At 44.5% G+C, this 15008-nt stretch overlaps 1 protein-coding gene across 1 annotated transcript in view; it reads left to right on the top strand.

Annotated features, from left to right (window-relative positions):
- The window catches only part of LARGE1 (LARGE xylosyl- and glucuronyltransferase 1), a 522810-nt gene that overhangs the window by 294672 nt on the left and 213130 nt on the right, over nt 1-15008 (top strand). The window contains exon 5 of the mRNA XM_084809690.1: nt 9939-10062. Coding sequence (XP_084665816.1) covers nt 9939-10062 — 124 coding nt within the window. The remainder of the gene's footprint in view (nt 1-9938; nt 10063-15008) is intronic.

Raw genomic sequence — 15008 nt, 5'->3', positions numbered from 1 at the left:
GCCTTGTACAAGACCTCTGGAACTTTTAAGTTTAGCAGTGCTACTTCCTATATAAGCAATTGCTTTGTACGTATGCAGGTCGGTGTGTCATCTATCCTAATGCCAGTATGAGCTCTGACTGTGAATGATTCTCAGACATATCTTTCCAAGCTTTGTCTCTCCATATTGTTTCAGGTGGAGATGACTGGCTCCTCATGAAATTTGCAATGGATGTATATGTTCAATGGATGTATATGTTCTCCAATATCATGAACTGCCCTTCCAGTGCTCCAAGATCTGTCAATGAGGTCCTGCTCAGGGTACCATCATGAGCAGTGGATGCAAGATTAGATTCCACCAGGAAGGGCTTTTTCAGTAATTGCCCCAATGCTGTTGAATACCCTCCTCCCAGGAAGCTCGCTTAACAGCAAACACTTGTTTCCTTTCAGGGAAGGGTGGAAACATTATTCCATTAAGCCATTTAATTGAGGCTGTGGTTTTAGTACTGCTCAGTCTGTTCAATGAATTTTTTTTTTTTTAAAAAAAAAACACCACTGACTTTAATGTCGTGTTTTTATTGTGTCACTATATCCCACATTCTGTGTTCTAAACAATGGCATAGAGGTAAATTTTGAAGTACAGACAGTAATCGTGACAGTCCCCATAGCCATGCCTCCAAGGAGAGTCCAGAAATGCAGGCAACTGTGTTGATCCATATCAGCTGGCCAGTTATAGGAGTTTTCATCTCCACCAGAAGCAGGCCTTTGGTAAAGCCAGTGGGTCTTAGTTGCCCATCCAAAATCAAGTCACCCCAAAATACTTTATATTACAACAAGGAACAATATATTGTTGCTAGGAAAATTAATTTTCCCCCAGATACTTTACAGATTGCAGCTAAGCTCAGAGAGAACATAGAATTCTGGGCGGGTGGGGGGTGGCAGATGATGTAATTGTCCCTGCTAATAAAAAACGTGCCAGCACTGTGTCCCCCACCCCACCCCCAATGAGCCCTGGCTCCACTACATCACTGTTTCTAAATCACTTTGAAGACAACAATTAAAAAGTAAATGAATGAATGACCAACAGAACACTTACAGTGCAATCCTATACGTGTCAACTCAGAAGTCAATCCCATTGAGTTCAGGGGGCTTACTACCAGGTAAGTAAGTACTGGACTGCAACCTTAGTTTGATAATCAAAGAAGTATTGCTTATTTGTCAAGAAGCACATGTTTATAGAGATCACAATTTTCCTGGGACATTTGTATTATTTGTGAGGAGGTGGCTAACCAGGGTTATTTTTAAAGTGTGTAACTGGTCTTACTCGAGGCAGCGTAAGATACATGAAACAAAAATGTGTTGCCTTTTTACAACCATCTTTTTTTTAACTATAGTTCTGTTCTGTTGTGCTGCACACAATAGGAATTGTTTTAAAAAAATGAAATAAGTCAGGCATTTTAATCACTCCTTTTTCTTGGATCTAATCTTTATTTGCATTTTAAAAATTGGTTTAGATGAGTAGAGAGCAGCACTTGGTTATTCAAGGGATTCAGGGACAAGGTCAGATTCAGGAATAGCTGTCTACATACATGCTTCTGCCAATGGCAGGCTATTGCCAGCAACAATATTGTGAACCAGGTTTTTGGAAACAATAATACTACTAACTTGTTTTGTGTTCTACTTTTAGAACTCCATACTATCAACTTCTCAATTGGAATAAATCAATACAGATTTACTAACTGATCTGTGTTTTTCCCCCTCCTGTTTTTAACAGTATTTGTTGTGCAAGTATATTTCTAAGAGGCTACATATAATCCCTAGCTGTTTCCCCTCTTTGAAGGAAGGAACTGAGGGCATTGCTCTCTTAATACTTATGTTTTCCAATTCATCGATTTTTGTACTTTGTTTCTCCTGACTTTTTGTCTTCAAGTGAATTTTTTTCCTAATCTCTCCTATGAGAGTATGTAACATTTCCAACTTAATGGCTTTCTCTTTTCAACAATCTTGGTGAAACGCCTGATTTCCGTTTAATGACACAATGCTCAGTTCATACCCACTAGTCAGCTGAAGTCATCTTTCCCTTGGCTTACCCACAGAAGGACACTCGGCAACTGGCAAACCGTTGTTTTATTTTTTTTGTTCCTGGCCTAGTCTGTTTTCTCTAAGTCCCTAAGGTATTCCAAGTTGGATATACAGAAATGTAATGTGGTTTTAGTTTAGACCTTTTTTTATGTTTGAGGATTAAAGGCAGGCAAGCTTAAGCTGTAAGCTTTTGCTTCTGTCTTCGTTTTCTTACTGTCATGGCTTTCAGCCATCCAAGTGGTATCATCTGCATATCTGAGATTGTTAATGTTTCTTCCAGCGATTTTAACTCCAGCCTTGGAGTCATCAAGCCCAGCACGTCGCATGATGTGTTCTGCGTACAGGTTGAATAGGTAGGGTGAGAGTATACAACCCTGCCGTACTCTTTTCCCAATCTTAATCCAGTCCGTTGTTCCGTGGTCTGTTCTTACCGTTGCTACTTGGTTGTTATACAAATTCCTCAGGAGGCAAACAAGATGACTTGGTATCCCCATACCATCAAGAACTTGCCACAATTTGTGATGATCCACACAGTCAAAGGCTTTAGAATAGTCAGTAACACAGAAATAGATGTTTTTCTGAAACTCCCTGGCTTTCTCCATTATCCAGCAGATTTTGGCAATTTGGGCTCTAGTTCCTCTGCCATTTCTAAACCCAGCTTGTTCATCTGGCAATTCTCGTTCCATGAATTGCTGGAGTCTACCTCGCAAGATCTTGAGCATTACCTTACTGGCATGTGAAATAAGTGCCACTGTTCAATAGTTTGAACATTCTTTAGTGTTCCCCTTTTTTGGTATGGGGATACAAGTAGATTTTTTCCAACCTGATGGCCATTCTTGTGTTTTCCAAATTTGCTTGCATATGGCATGCATCACCTTGAAAGCATCATCTTGCAAGATTTTAAACAGTTCAGCTTGGATTCCGTTGTCTCCAGCTGCCTTGTTATTAACAATGCTTCTTAAGGCCCATTCAACCTCACTCTTCAGGATGTCTGGCTCTAGCTCACTAACCACACCATCAAATCTATCCCCGATATTATTATCCTTCCTATACAGATCTTCCGTATATTCTTGCCACCTTTTCTTGCTCTCTTCTGCTTCTGTTAGGTCCTTGCCATCTTTGTTTTTGATCATACCCATTTTTGCCTGGAATTTACCTCCGATGTTTCTAATTTTCTGGAAGAGGTCTCTTGTCCTTCCTATTCTGTTATCTTCTTCCACTCCCATGCATTGCTTGTTTAAAAATAATTCCTTATCTCTTCTGGCTAACCTCTGGAATTTTGCATTTAATTGGGCATATCTCCTCCTTTCACTATTGCCTTTTGCTTTCCTTCTTTCTTGGGCTACTTCCAGTGTCTCAGCAGACAGCCATCTTGCCTTCTTGGTTTTCTTTTTCTTTGGGACGCTTTTTGTTGCCGCCTCCTGAACAACGTTGCGAACTTCTGTCCATAGTTCTTCCGCGACCCTCTCTACTAAATCTAGTCCCTTAAATCTATTCTTCACCTCCACTGCATATTCATGAGGAATATTAGTGAGCTCATATCTAACTGATCTGTGGGTCTTCCCTATTCTCTTCAGTCTGATTCAAAATTGTGCAATAAGAAGTTCATGATCTGAACTACAGTCAGCTCCAGGTCTTGTTTTTACCAACTGCATAGATGTCTGCCACCTTTGGCTACAAAGGATGTAGTCAATCTGATTTCGGTGTCGACCATCTGGTGAAGTCCATGTATAAAGTTGTCTTTTAGGTTGTTGGAAGAGAGTGTTTGTTATGCACAGTGAGTTGTCTTGGCAAGATTCTATCAGCCTATGTCCTGCTTCATTTTGTTCTCCCAGACCATGCTTGCCTGTAATTCCAGGTGTTCTTTAACTACCCACCTTAGCATTCCAGTCTCCTGTAATGAAAATAACATCTCTTTTTAGCGTATTATCCAGTAGGTGCTGCAGATCCTCATAGAAGTGATCTACTTCTGCTTCTTCAGCATCTGTGGTTGGGGTCTATATTTGGATCACTGTGATGTTAAATGGCTTACCCTGAATTCGAATTGAGATCATTCTGTCATTTTTTGGATTGTATCCAAGCACTAGGGATGTATGAAACCCCCCTTACCTGGCTCCGCCGGGTTCCGCTGGGGGGGGGAGGTGCTCCGTCCCTCCCCATAGAATCCTGGCCGGCTGGCTGTGCTCCACAGGGATTCCGCAGAGCTGCCGGCTGGCTCCGCCAGCAGCCGGACATCCGGCCGCTGGCTAGCAGGGATGCAAATGGCGGCAGCCGTAGCCACCGCCATTTGCGTCCCTGAATTTAGCCGTGATAGGCTATGTAAAGACTTATGTAGCCTATCATGAATGGGGGGGGGGGGGAGACTGTAAATGGCGGCGGCGGCGGCCAGTCGGAAGACCAGCCTCTGCCGAAGCCACTGCTGGAGCTGCCACTGTCCAGAACATCTGCCCCAGGTAAGTCTCATCCTGGGGGGGATCCGCGGGGGGGTGGCAGGCCATTCTGCCACGGAGTTCGGGGGGGCGAATGCACTGGCATTCGGCCTCACCGAGATCCGTGGCAGAATTCTCTGACATCCCTGCCAAGCACTGCTTTAGCCACTTTATTATTAATTATGAAAGCTACTCCATTTCTTCTGTGGTCCTCTTGTCCACAGTAGTAGATCTGGTGGTCATCTGATGTGAAGTGGCCCTTTCTAGGCCATTTCAATTCAATAACACCCAAAATGTCTATATTTAATCTTGATATCTCTCCAATAACCACACCCAATTTGCCCTGGCTCATAGATCTTACATTCCAGGTTCCTATGGTGTGTTGATCTTTAGAACATCAGATTTGTCGTTCACCACCAGCACTGTCGGCCGCTAACCGTCCTTTCGGCTTTGAGCTAGCTGCATCATCACATCTGGGGCTAGTTGAACTTATCCTGTGTTCCTCCCCAGTAATATTTTGACCATCTTCCGACCTGGGAGTCCCATCTTCCGATGGTATACCGACAAATCTCTGGTTGTACTGATCCATTAAGTTTTCATGGCAAGAATACTGGGGTGGGTTGCCATTACCTTCCCCAGGTATCGTATTTAGTCTGACCTCTCTGCCATGACCTTCCTGTCTTGAGTGTCCCCTCACGGTTTAGCTCATGGCATCAAGCTCCAGCACCATGACAAGGTAACGATCTCCTCTGCTGGAGTTTCTTACTGTACTTTTCATATATTTGTCCAAAACATGGAGTTTTTGATTAAACACTTGAATGTTGTGGAACCATACTGGTTATTAGGGATGGGGGAGAAATTGGTTCCATCCGCATGTTAATGCAAACTTACCTAATTCGCACTTCCTGAATTGATATGTGAACTGAAATACAGTTATAGGTCAGTATGGACACTTTTCTGAATTTTGCAATGCAGTTCTCCAATTTAAAAAAAAAAATACAAAAATGCTTATATTAGTGAAAATGACATACAAAGATACATTATATTAGGGGAAATTGCTTCCAAAAATGTGTATATTAGGGGAAAAATCCATACAAACATGTGTATATTAGGATAGATGCACAAGAAAATGCATAAGAATTTTCATGTGGACCATTTTCAAAGATTTCGCAAACTGATGCGGAAATGGAATGAAACAAACTCAACATTCGAAAAATAAGAAACTGAATGAAACTGAAATTGACAGTTTTGCCTATCCATAGTAGCTATTGTTGAAAAACAAGAACTTGCAGCAGCAATAACAAAACTGAGCCCACTTAGCTCTGTTGCACTGGCTTCAGTAAACAACTGGGGCTTCCAGGGTGTATGCAGAGCTCCATGGCAGCAAGGAACTGCCCCATTCATTTCAGCATCAGGAAAAGCTTCACTGAGCACCAAAGCAACAGGGAAGCACCTGTTTACACGTAGCTATCTGTGCCCACTTATGATAGGTGGAACTTTGGAAAGTGACCTTTGCATCTGGGATACTGAAAACATGAGTTCCTTATAGCCAATGCCATTATAATGGCCCTCATTTTTCTTGTGGATATTCTTTACTTCCTTCCCCTTGCCTGTTTTTCTTTTTTCTTGTGTGGCTTTATTTGTTTTGTTTGTTTGTTTTAAACATCCTCTTTCAGCCTGAGAGCTGGAGTCAGTTTCAGAGAAGTTCTCAGGGGTTGCATTCCAGCAGTGGGTGAGGCCAAAGGCAATAGGGCTGGGGCCAAAAATACAAAAAAAAACCCAAGTGTACCGTAGCTTAAAGCTCTTATAACTAAGCCTCAGGAGAAGCATTTCAGCCTTCTAGAATGGAGGAAAAAACTTCACAAAAGGCAAGAAACTATCAAGCAATTACTAGTTGGGGGAAAGGGGGTGGGATGAGAAGGGGCGTGGCCATCTGGGGAACCCCAGAGGCTGGATTGGGACACCAGGGGACCTGGATTTGGTCCATGGGCCTGATGTTCCCCACCCCTGGTTTTAAACATCAAGTCCTAGAGCATTAAAGAGAAACCAAAAAAGGAACACATTGACCTTTCCAGGTTGTTCTTTCAAATCAGACGTTAGGGAAAAGAACAAAAGTGAAACTTTGGGATAACCAAATAAAAGTGTATTTCAATTATTTGTATTCAAATATCCTGGATAAAGGCATTGAACTGACCTGTAGCGCCAGGTGAACTTTACAAGAACTAGAACCATTTTTATGATGTAGGTCACTCAGGAAGTACATTGGTCATATCTTCCCCCTTTTTCCTGTTTCTAAAAAAGGATATGGTCAGGCCAAACATCCTCTTTGTTATGGAACACCTTGTAAAGCATCCCATCATGGATGAAAAATTACACTTGACAAGTACACCTATTTAACTTTATAAATTCTAAATAAACAAGGGTGCATTGTGCCTTTCAAGAGATTGAAACAAAGTTGAGAATATGCTAAAGGCTAATTGAACCACCTGTTGTGTTAATGGGTTTTACCGCTTTCTGCTCCCCCCCCCCTGCAAAGGGGAAAGTTGCAGAATTGTACATAAGTATGCAGTATTCCTTTTACCAAAAATCACCATACCCCTACCATAGTTGTTGACTAAGGCCTAGTTCTCAGAAAAAGCAGTGAGAAGCCACATCACATTTTATCTGTTTGTAGAAAATTAGCATAACAAGGAAAAGCCTAGGCTAGAACACCTCTCCCTGATATCTAGCCTTCTATGTGGAAGGATTTGTTTGTTTGTTTGTTTGTTTGTTTAAATGTAGAGTGGCATTTAATCATGTGAGCTGCAGTCTGAATTGGTACATTTCAGACACAGATTTATCTCTTCATCTGCTGTTTGTGAGAATTAGACCTTAGATTGGTCTTCCTTCACTAAATAAAGAAGGACATGGGTGAGGTGAGAAATGATGTTAAAAATTCCATTATATCCCAAGGCTCAGGGCAGTTTCTTAACAAAAAAGTTCACAAAGTAACTCCCAGAAGAACAGCATACCACAATAATGCTCCCCTCCCACAAAAAAACAACCCCATATTAAAATTCCAGTGATTCTTTGGATGAAGCTAAATTATAGCCACAAAATGACCATCCATACAGAGTTGCTTCTGGAACACTCTGTTCCATCAACCTTGAATTGCTTGTTACATTTTGAAACATTTATGCACCTCCTTTTTGGGATTTTGTACATAAAAAGGATTAATCACTAGGTAGTACATTTCCAGAAGACTTTCTCACTCCTCGGTATTGCATTGCAAAATCCATTGCATTGCCTCAAACTATTTCAATTCATCTGTGAGTTTTGCCTGTATAAAATGTGCATTATTTAATTTATCAAGGACAGGTTCAGATGTTGTCATAGAGGCATGGGAACTGTTCCTGTGTGGCTGGATCCAAGGCCATCCCAAGACATTTTGCTGCCTGATGCAGAACAGCAAATGGTGCCCCCACCCCCCACCCCAAGTCAAGGCACATAGTAACCAAAGGTGGTCAGAGCATTTTGGTACTTGAGGCAGAAAATCTCACAAGCACCTCTCCCCTTGTGTAAAAATACAACAATAATGACTAAATAACCACCTCTCAGGGTTGCCTCTTGAGCACAGGGAGTGGCACAGTAGCTCAGATTCTGAAGAAGAATTGCAAGACATTGGGGAGGAAGTTTCCCAGGCTTGTCCAGAGATGGAGACACAGACTCCTCAGGCTTCAAAGGCCCAGCTAGATGGAGAAGGCCTCTCTTCACACACCCCTGTGAGAGATAGTGAACAGGGAGAGGTGGGGCTTGGAGAGCCTGAATTCTTAGACGCCAGGTGCAGTTGCAGAGCCAAGAGAGAGATGGCAGGGGCGGAGCTTAGACGGTCTGCCCGATTTTTCTGGCGTGAACAGCTGCACTTAGAGGCCTCATGAGAGAGAGGGAGAGAGGATAGCGAGCCTGCCTTTTCTTCAAACAGTGGGCAACTTTTGTAGCTTTCTTTTGAACTCCCTGAAGGCATTTCCTTTGTAGACTGTGAGTCACTGACAATTTGCATCTGAATGACCCAATGAAGTAAGTGGATTAAGAAGCCATGGATTCAAGCCTTTTGTCTGTGTTTTGATTTGGCTTTTGACGTTTTCAGCAGGGGCAAAGGGAATCCTGACACTACCAAATTGCTGCCCTTTCCTGACACCCAAAATCAGCTGTCTGAGATGGCTGCCTCTAGGGATGTATGAAACACTCACCTGGCTCCACACTGGGCAATCCGCGGTGAGGGGGAGGCACTCCATCTCTTCCCCCGGAATCCTCCCCGGCCGGCTCCACTCCGTGGCAACTCCACAGAGCTGCCGACCAGGGCCGCCCGCAGCCGGACATCTGGACGCTGGGCTGCACAGGGACACAAATGGCGGCCGCCATAGCCGCTGCCATTTGCGTCCGTGTCTTTAGCCATGATAGGCTACGTAAATATATACATAGCCTATCACGGCTAAAGATACGGACGCAAATGGCGGCAGCTACGGTGGCTGCCATTTGCATTCCTTCCTATTGCCGTGATAGGCTACGTATATATATACGTAGCCTATCATGGCTAAAGACACGGACACAAATGGCGGCGGCTACGGCGGCCTCCATTTGCGTTCCTTCCTATTGCTGTGATAGGCTACGTAAATACTTACATAGCCTATCATGGCCATTTGAAAGACGCGAATGGCGGCTGCAGACGCCATTCAAGGAGCACCGGAACGGCCGACAAAGGTAGGCTCCGTTCCGGGCCCATTTCGCGGGGTGGTGGGGCGGGTAGCTTCGTTCCGCCATGGATTCCGGGAGTGGCTTCGTTCCTCCCTGGAATCCGTGGCGGAATTCTCCAACATCCCAAGCTGCCTCACTGCATAATGGTAGGACTGGCTATGGCTGGATCCCATCTTGCACCAATAACTGTTGGAAGCAAGCACAAGTTGGGTGACTGATGTGATTACTTCTGACTGAGATGGGAACTACATCAGAGAAACAACCCATGTGATTATGCTCCACATATATTATTGGAACAGTGTGGAATCCAGCCTCCAGAAGTAGCTACCCATGTTACTCTGCAAAGCAACTCTCACCTCCAAATGTGGTATCATCTATTCTTCTCCCTTCTTTCATGGAGAAAAACATTCTCATCACACCAGTTTGCTAAGGTGATTCAGAAACTTCAGCGCAAACCAGACTAGCACTTTCAATAATCAAAGTAGGAGTGAATTAGTAGCCTTTGAAGGAGCAAATTGGATGTTATGAGAGAGAGAGGGTTTTAGACCATAGGCAAACTAAAATGGATTTTTTAAAAAAATATATATCCTAGCTCACTGTATGGCTGCACATACCTATTACAAAATAGTGTAGCTTGTAAAGGGGAAGAGGTTCTTCTCTAAATGGAGCTTGAAGCATTTACCAACGTTCTCTCCCTCTCTTTCCTTTCTGTCAGACGGAATCCTCTTCACTTCCACCTCATTGCAGATGCCATTGCAAAACAGATCCTGGCGACCCTCTTCCAGACATGGATGGTCCCTGCAGTGCGCATAGACTTCTATGATGCTGATGAGCTGAAGGTAAAGTAAAACAAAATGCGATCCAAGGACTGCTTTGCCTGAATTCTCCCTCTCTAACTATGTATATTCAAAGGATCAGCAGCTGGAGGCTTCTAGGCTAAATACAGTCCTCAAAGGTGCCACCTGATCCACCCACCCCAGTTCCCAGGAGTCAGTGCCAAACCCCCTCCAATTAGTCTGTATTCTAGATGGGAAGTAATCTGCAATGGCCAAAATATAATTCAGTGTAATAAACACATCCATGGCTAATTAAAACTATGTTGTCCAAGCCCTTTCACTTACCATTTCACAAGCACAAGAAAATATTCCACGAGGGGGGAGGGGGCAGTATTCTCAGTCCCAGATCCTTGAAATGTTGCTTTGAAGTGGCTTTATTTCCTCTTTCCCTTGAATAATTTTGAATATCTTCCATGATCTGTATTATATTCCAATACTGGTATACTGACCCATTTCCAAGGTTTTCTCTGCATACCCAACTGATATGCATGGACATTTGAAGAAGCTATATGTTGTATTCTTTTTCCACTGGATAACTGGAACTACAACCACCTTAGAAGTGTTTGCACCGGTGATGCTTCTGAAATTCATAACTGCACTGGCAAATTGTAACAGCAAACTCAAGTTTAGCTCCCATGAGCCCATTACAACCTGAGCTCACAATTCTGCCAAAGTGAGCTCATAATGGGCTCAGGGCCAACCAACCCTCCTCTCTTTTAGTTCCTCACCTTCCCAGATCTTACGTTTGTAAAGGAGTGGTGGGAGTCTGGCAGGGTGATCCTGTGGCTGCACCAGAGGCTTCATCTTTAAGGCTTGGACGTTCACACAGAGCATCAGTTCATGGATGGGATCCTGCGAAATGTAGTCTCTGTCGCTCATTACCTCAGTGGATAGAACTGGGAGGCACTGGGACTGCATTTCCCATGCTGTGTGGTGGCAATGGATATTCCATGGAAGGATCTAGGCCCCAGCCATGAGGCCTCCTCCATGCTTCAAGTCCTTTGTGCCTTTTTGCAAGGGTAAGTTTTGAGAAAGGGGGTGTTGGTGAGAAGCTATCTTGGGAACTTGGATGTTATGAAATCTTTGTGAAATCTGGAGTGGGGGCAGGGAAACAGGGTTTAGAAATAATAGTTCTCTGGGAGAGCTTGGAAAAACCAAGCTAATGAGGGGAGATGGGGAAACTGGGCCATCGCTAGTTAGCTCATCTAAATACAGGAGATGTAACAACATGTCTGATAGATGTGCAGCAGATAGGATCAGCACCTGCCAAGTTCTCTTTTTATATATTACAGTAGCACCACCACCTCCAAGCTCTTTTAATTAAAAGTACATATAACCACATATCTCCTAATTGGGTGGTCACTTATGAATCGCCAAAAAAGATGAAATGCATCACTAAAAAGGAAGGCACTAATTTGAATTTTAAAAATTGCTTATGTTAATTTATATGTCTAGATACAAATTTAGAAATATAATTTAAAAATACAGTACACCTCCCCATGGTGTGGACAACCATGACCAGGTGACTGGTGTGCCTTGCTCAATCTGCTGCCCAGGTGCTAACTGTTGATGGGCAAGTTCAAGGCCCTGCTGGCTCTCCTTTCTGAAGCTTCTTTATCTTTAAACTGGTCTTGGACTGGCCAGCTTTCAAATGAATAGTGTGCACCTTCAGAATAGTCCTTCAGCAGTTCTTCAGATAAAGGGCTGTCCTCTGTAAAGGAGGACACATGGCCACCCTATCTCTTAACCATATTTACTTGGAAGTAAATCCCATTATTGAATCAAATTTACTTCCAATAAATGTGCTTTGGACTGCAGCCTTCAGCTGGATCATGGCAACTCACCAATGAGTTGAAAGTGCAGAATAAATGTCATCCAGAGAGATTGCTGAAAATATTTTAAAACCTGGCATCTGAAGGTTGTGGCAGTAATTTGTATGGCATATCAAATCAGCGCCATGCTAAACTTGATTAAAATCCTGTAAAAAGGTAAAAACAAAATTTAGCAAATTGCTGTACTAATTAAGGAAATTCCAAACCACTCCACATGTCGGGAGAAAGTGAAAACAGAATATAATTGGAAGAAATGGCAAAGGGGAAGGATTATCTTTCAGAAAATATTCTTACCTTAAAATAAAAAAGAGATGACTTTGGTATTGTTTGCATATTAAACAGCAGGCAAATATTACCCTAGATGCATCTTCTTGCTGAGGACTGCATTTTGAGGAAAATGGAGGTTTCATTTGTAGGCTTGTGTATTATTCTTTATAACATGGAACACATACACAGAGACCGTTTAATTAAGACTGTAAGCCTTTTCCTTGAGAGCCTTCCTCTTCATTTCCTCTATTTCAAGAGCGAAGCACTTCCATGGTTTAAGGAGGCCTCTCTGGTTTTGGCTTATTGTGATTGTACTGTTCGCCTTTCCCCATCCAGTCAGGCCCAGCCTCTATTCAATGCCACAGCTGAAATTCTGGACTATTGTTCCAGATCCAAAATGGGTGGCACTGATTTTCTCCAGACCAGGGATGTTAAATCTCTTTCAGCCCAAGAACCAAATTCAATTTCTGAGACGCTCTAGGGGGTCACACTCCAGGGGCAGGTGGGGCCAAAGGCAAAAGGGGCATGGCCAAATGCCAAAAATACCAGGGCCCAGTCTACATGGAAACAGTTTCAGAAGCAGTTTCTGGTTATATCCAGATTTTCATGAAATCGCTTTGGTCCGTCAGTGGCACATGGAGCAAGAAAAGCGGAGTATACACTATCTAAAAACCTGCTTTTGTGAGTCAAACAGCACTTGAAGCCGCCACACTTCGGGGTTGGGTGGAAGGAGTCCAGCGAGTAGAAATGAACATCATCAACTGACATTTTTTGTGAACTGCCCAGAGAGCTTCAGCTATTGGGTGGTATAGAAATGAAATAAACAAACAAACAAACAAACAAACTGCATAGGTGCTGCTTAGTGAATGAGAGAGGCTTGCTCCCCACCACTTTCAATGCTGCTCTGCTCAGGGAAGTTTAATGGAAGAGATAAATTACATCCCATAGCTTACACCACACCTCTCCCCTCACATCCAAGCAGCAGTATTGAAGCCCTGCTCCCTGCATTAGTTACTACAGCATACTAATGCGACATTGCACAATTGTGAGATTAGAGGACTGTGAATCGGCAGTATTGAAGCCCTGTTCCCTGTGTGAGTTACTGCCCTAGTACAATTCAATTCTGACTATCATGCTAATGTGACATTGCACAATTGCATGATTATGGGACTGTGAAGTAGGGATGGGGGAGAATTTCTCCCCGAAACTTCGGGGGGCCGAGTGCCAACGTGTTCGGCCCCCCGAAGTAGTTTCGGGGAGAAATTCTCCGCACCCCCCCGCCCCCCGCAGGATGCTTTTTTTTTTTTTTTTACTTTTTATATTGCGGCCGGGTGAGGCGAGGCGCATCCTCCCCGACCTGAATTTCGGCCAGGCGAGGCAGGAAGCCTCCCCCCCAGCCTGAATTTCGGCCGGGTGAGGAGGGAAGCCTCCCCCCCCGGCCTGAACTTCGGGGGGAGCAGCGAAGCGCCTCCCCCCCACCGCGAAGCAAGCTGCGAGACCAGGTAAGTGGCTTTCGTGCACCCCTACTGTGAAGTAGGAATGTTGTAATGCAAAGTAAAAATAAACAGGAAAGGCCAGCAGACAAATAGTGCTACTGCATAATACGGCTAAGTGGGAAGAGAAGCCTGTGTCCAAAGCAGCTACTGCCAATGGGGGGAAAAAGGGAATGGGGGGAGATGGCCATTACGAGGTCACAGCCAGGTCACAGACACACCCCCATGCAGGATTTAATTTGGGAAATGGGGCACACTGCAGCGGAATCATGTGGGACCCACGTTGAAGGAAAAATGATGCACTAAAGGGACTTTGTGAAAATGCGCCTTTGTGAGAGGGAAGCTATGCGGTTGCGGGGTGGTGACAACACCATGTGACGCGAATGACCCTGATGTGCTCTCGCTCTGCACTAAATCACCTGTGTAGATTGAGCCCAGCTAGGGATGTCGGAGAATTTCTCCACGAGTCTCCGGGAGGCTGAACGCCAATGCATTCAGCCCCCCGAAATTGGTGGGGAAATTCTCCGACACCCCCCCGCCCCTCCCCCCCGGGATGGGACTTACCTCGTGAGAATGTCCCTCACGGCGGTGGGTCCCGGCGGCGGTTTGGCGGCAGTGGCCAGTCTTGTGACCGGCTGCCGCCGCCGCCATTTCCAAGTAAAGTAAAAAAGAAACAACGTGATAGGCTACATAAAGATTTACGTAGCCTATCATGGCTAGATTTTCAAAGTCAGCCGTGATAGGCTATGTAAATCTTTACGTAGCCTATCACGGCTGACTGAAAATCTAGCCGTGATAGGCTACGTAAATCTTTACGTAGCCTATCACGTTTTGTTTTGTTTTTTACTTTACTTTTTTCTTTCGCGGTCGGAGAGGCAGGGAGCTCCCCCCCAGCCAGAATTTCGGTGGGGAGATATGGGGCGCCTCCCCCCCGGCCAGAATTTCAGCGGGGAGGGGGCGGGGCGCCTCCCTACCCGCCAAGAATTTCGGGGGGAGAAACGGAGCGCCTCCCCCCCCCCGAAAAAAGCTGCGGGACCAGGTAAGGGACTTTCCTCCATCCCTAGGCCCAGCATATTTTAGCTTAAAGCTCTTACTGCTAAAAACTAAGTCTTTGGAGAGGCATTTTAGCCTTTTAGAATAGGGGGAAAATGTGCAAAAGCTGGGAAACCACCACATGATTGGTAGTCAGGGAAAGGGAGTGGGGTCAGGGAAGGGGCATGGCCATCTGGGGAACCCTGGAGGGCCAAACTGGGGCCTCAGGCAGATTGGATGTGCCCACAGGCCTGAGGTTCAACGCTCTTGCTCCAGACCATTGTCTGGGATTTCTTGGCCCAAGTATGAAAACTGAGCCCAGTGG

Source organism: Heloderma suspectum, chromosome 7, assembly GCF_057233095.1.
Source record: "Heloderma suspectum isolate Gila_16-S chromosome 7, 16-S_ref, whole genome shotgun sequence".
Classification (NCBI taxonomy): Eukaryota; Metazoa; Chordata; class Lepidosauria; order Squamata; family Helodermatidae; genus Heloderma; species Heloderma suspectum.
The sequence above is the reverse complement of the archived record's forward strand: the minus strand, read 5'-3'. Positions and strand labels throughout refer to the sequence as shown.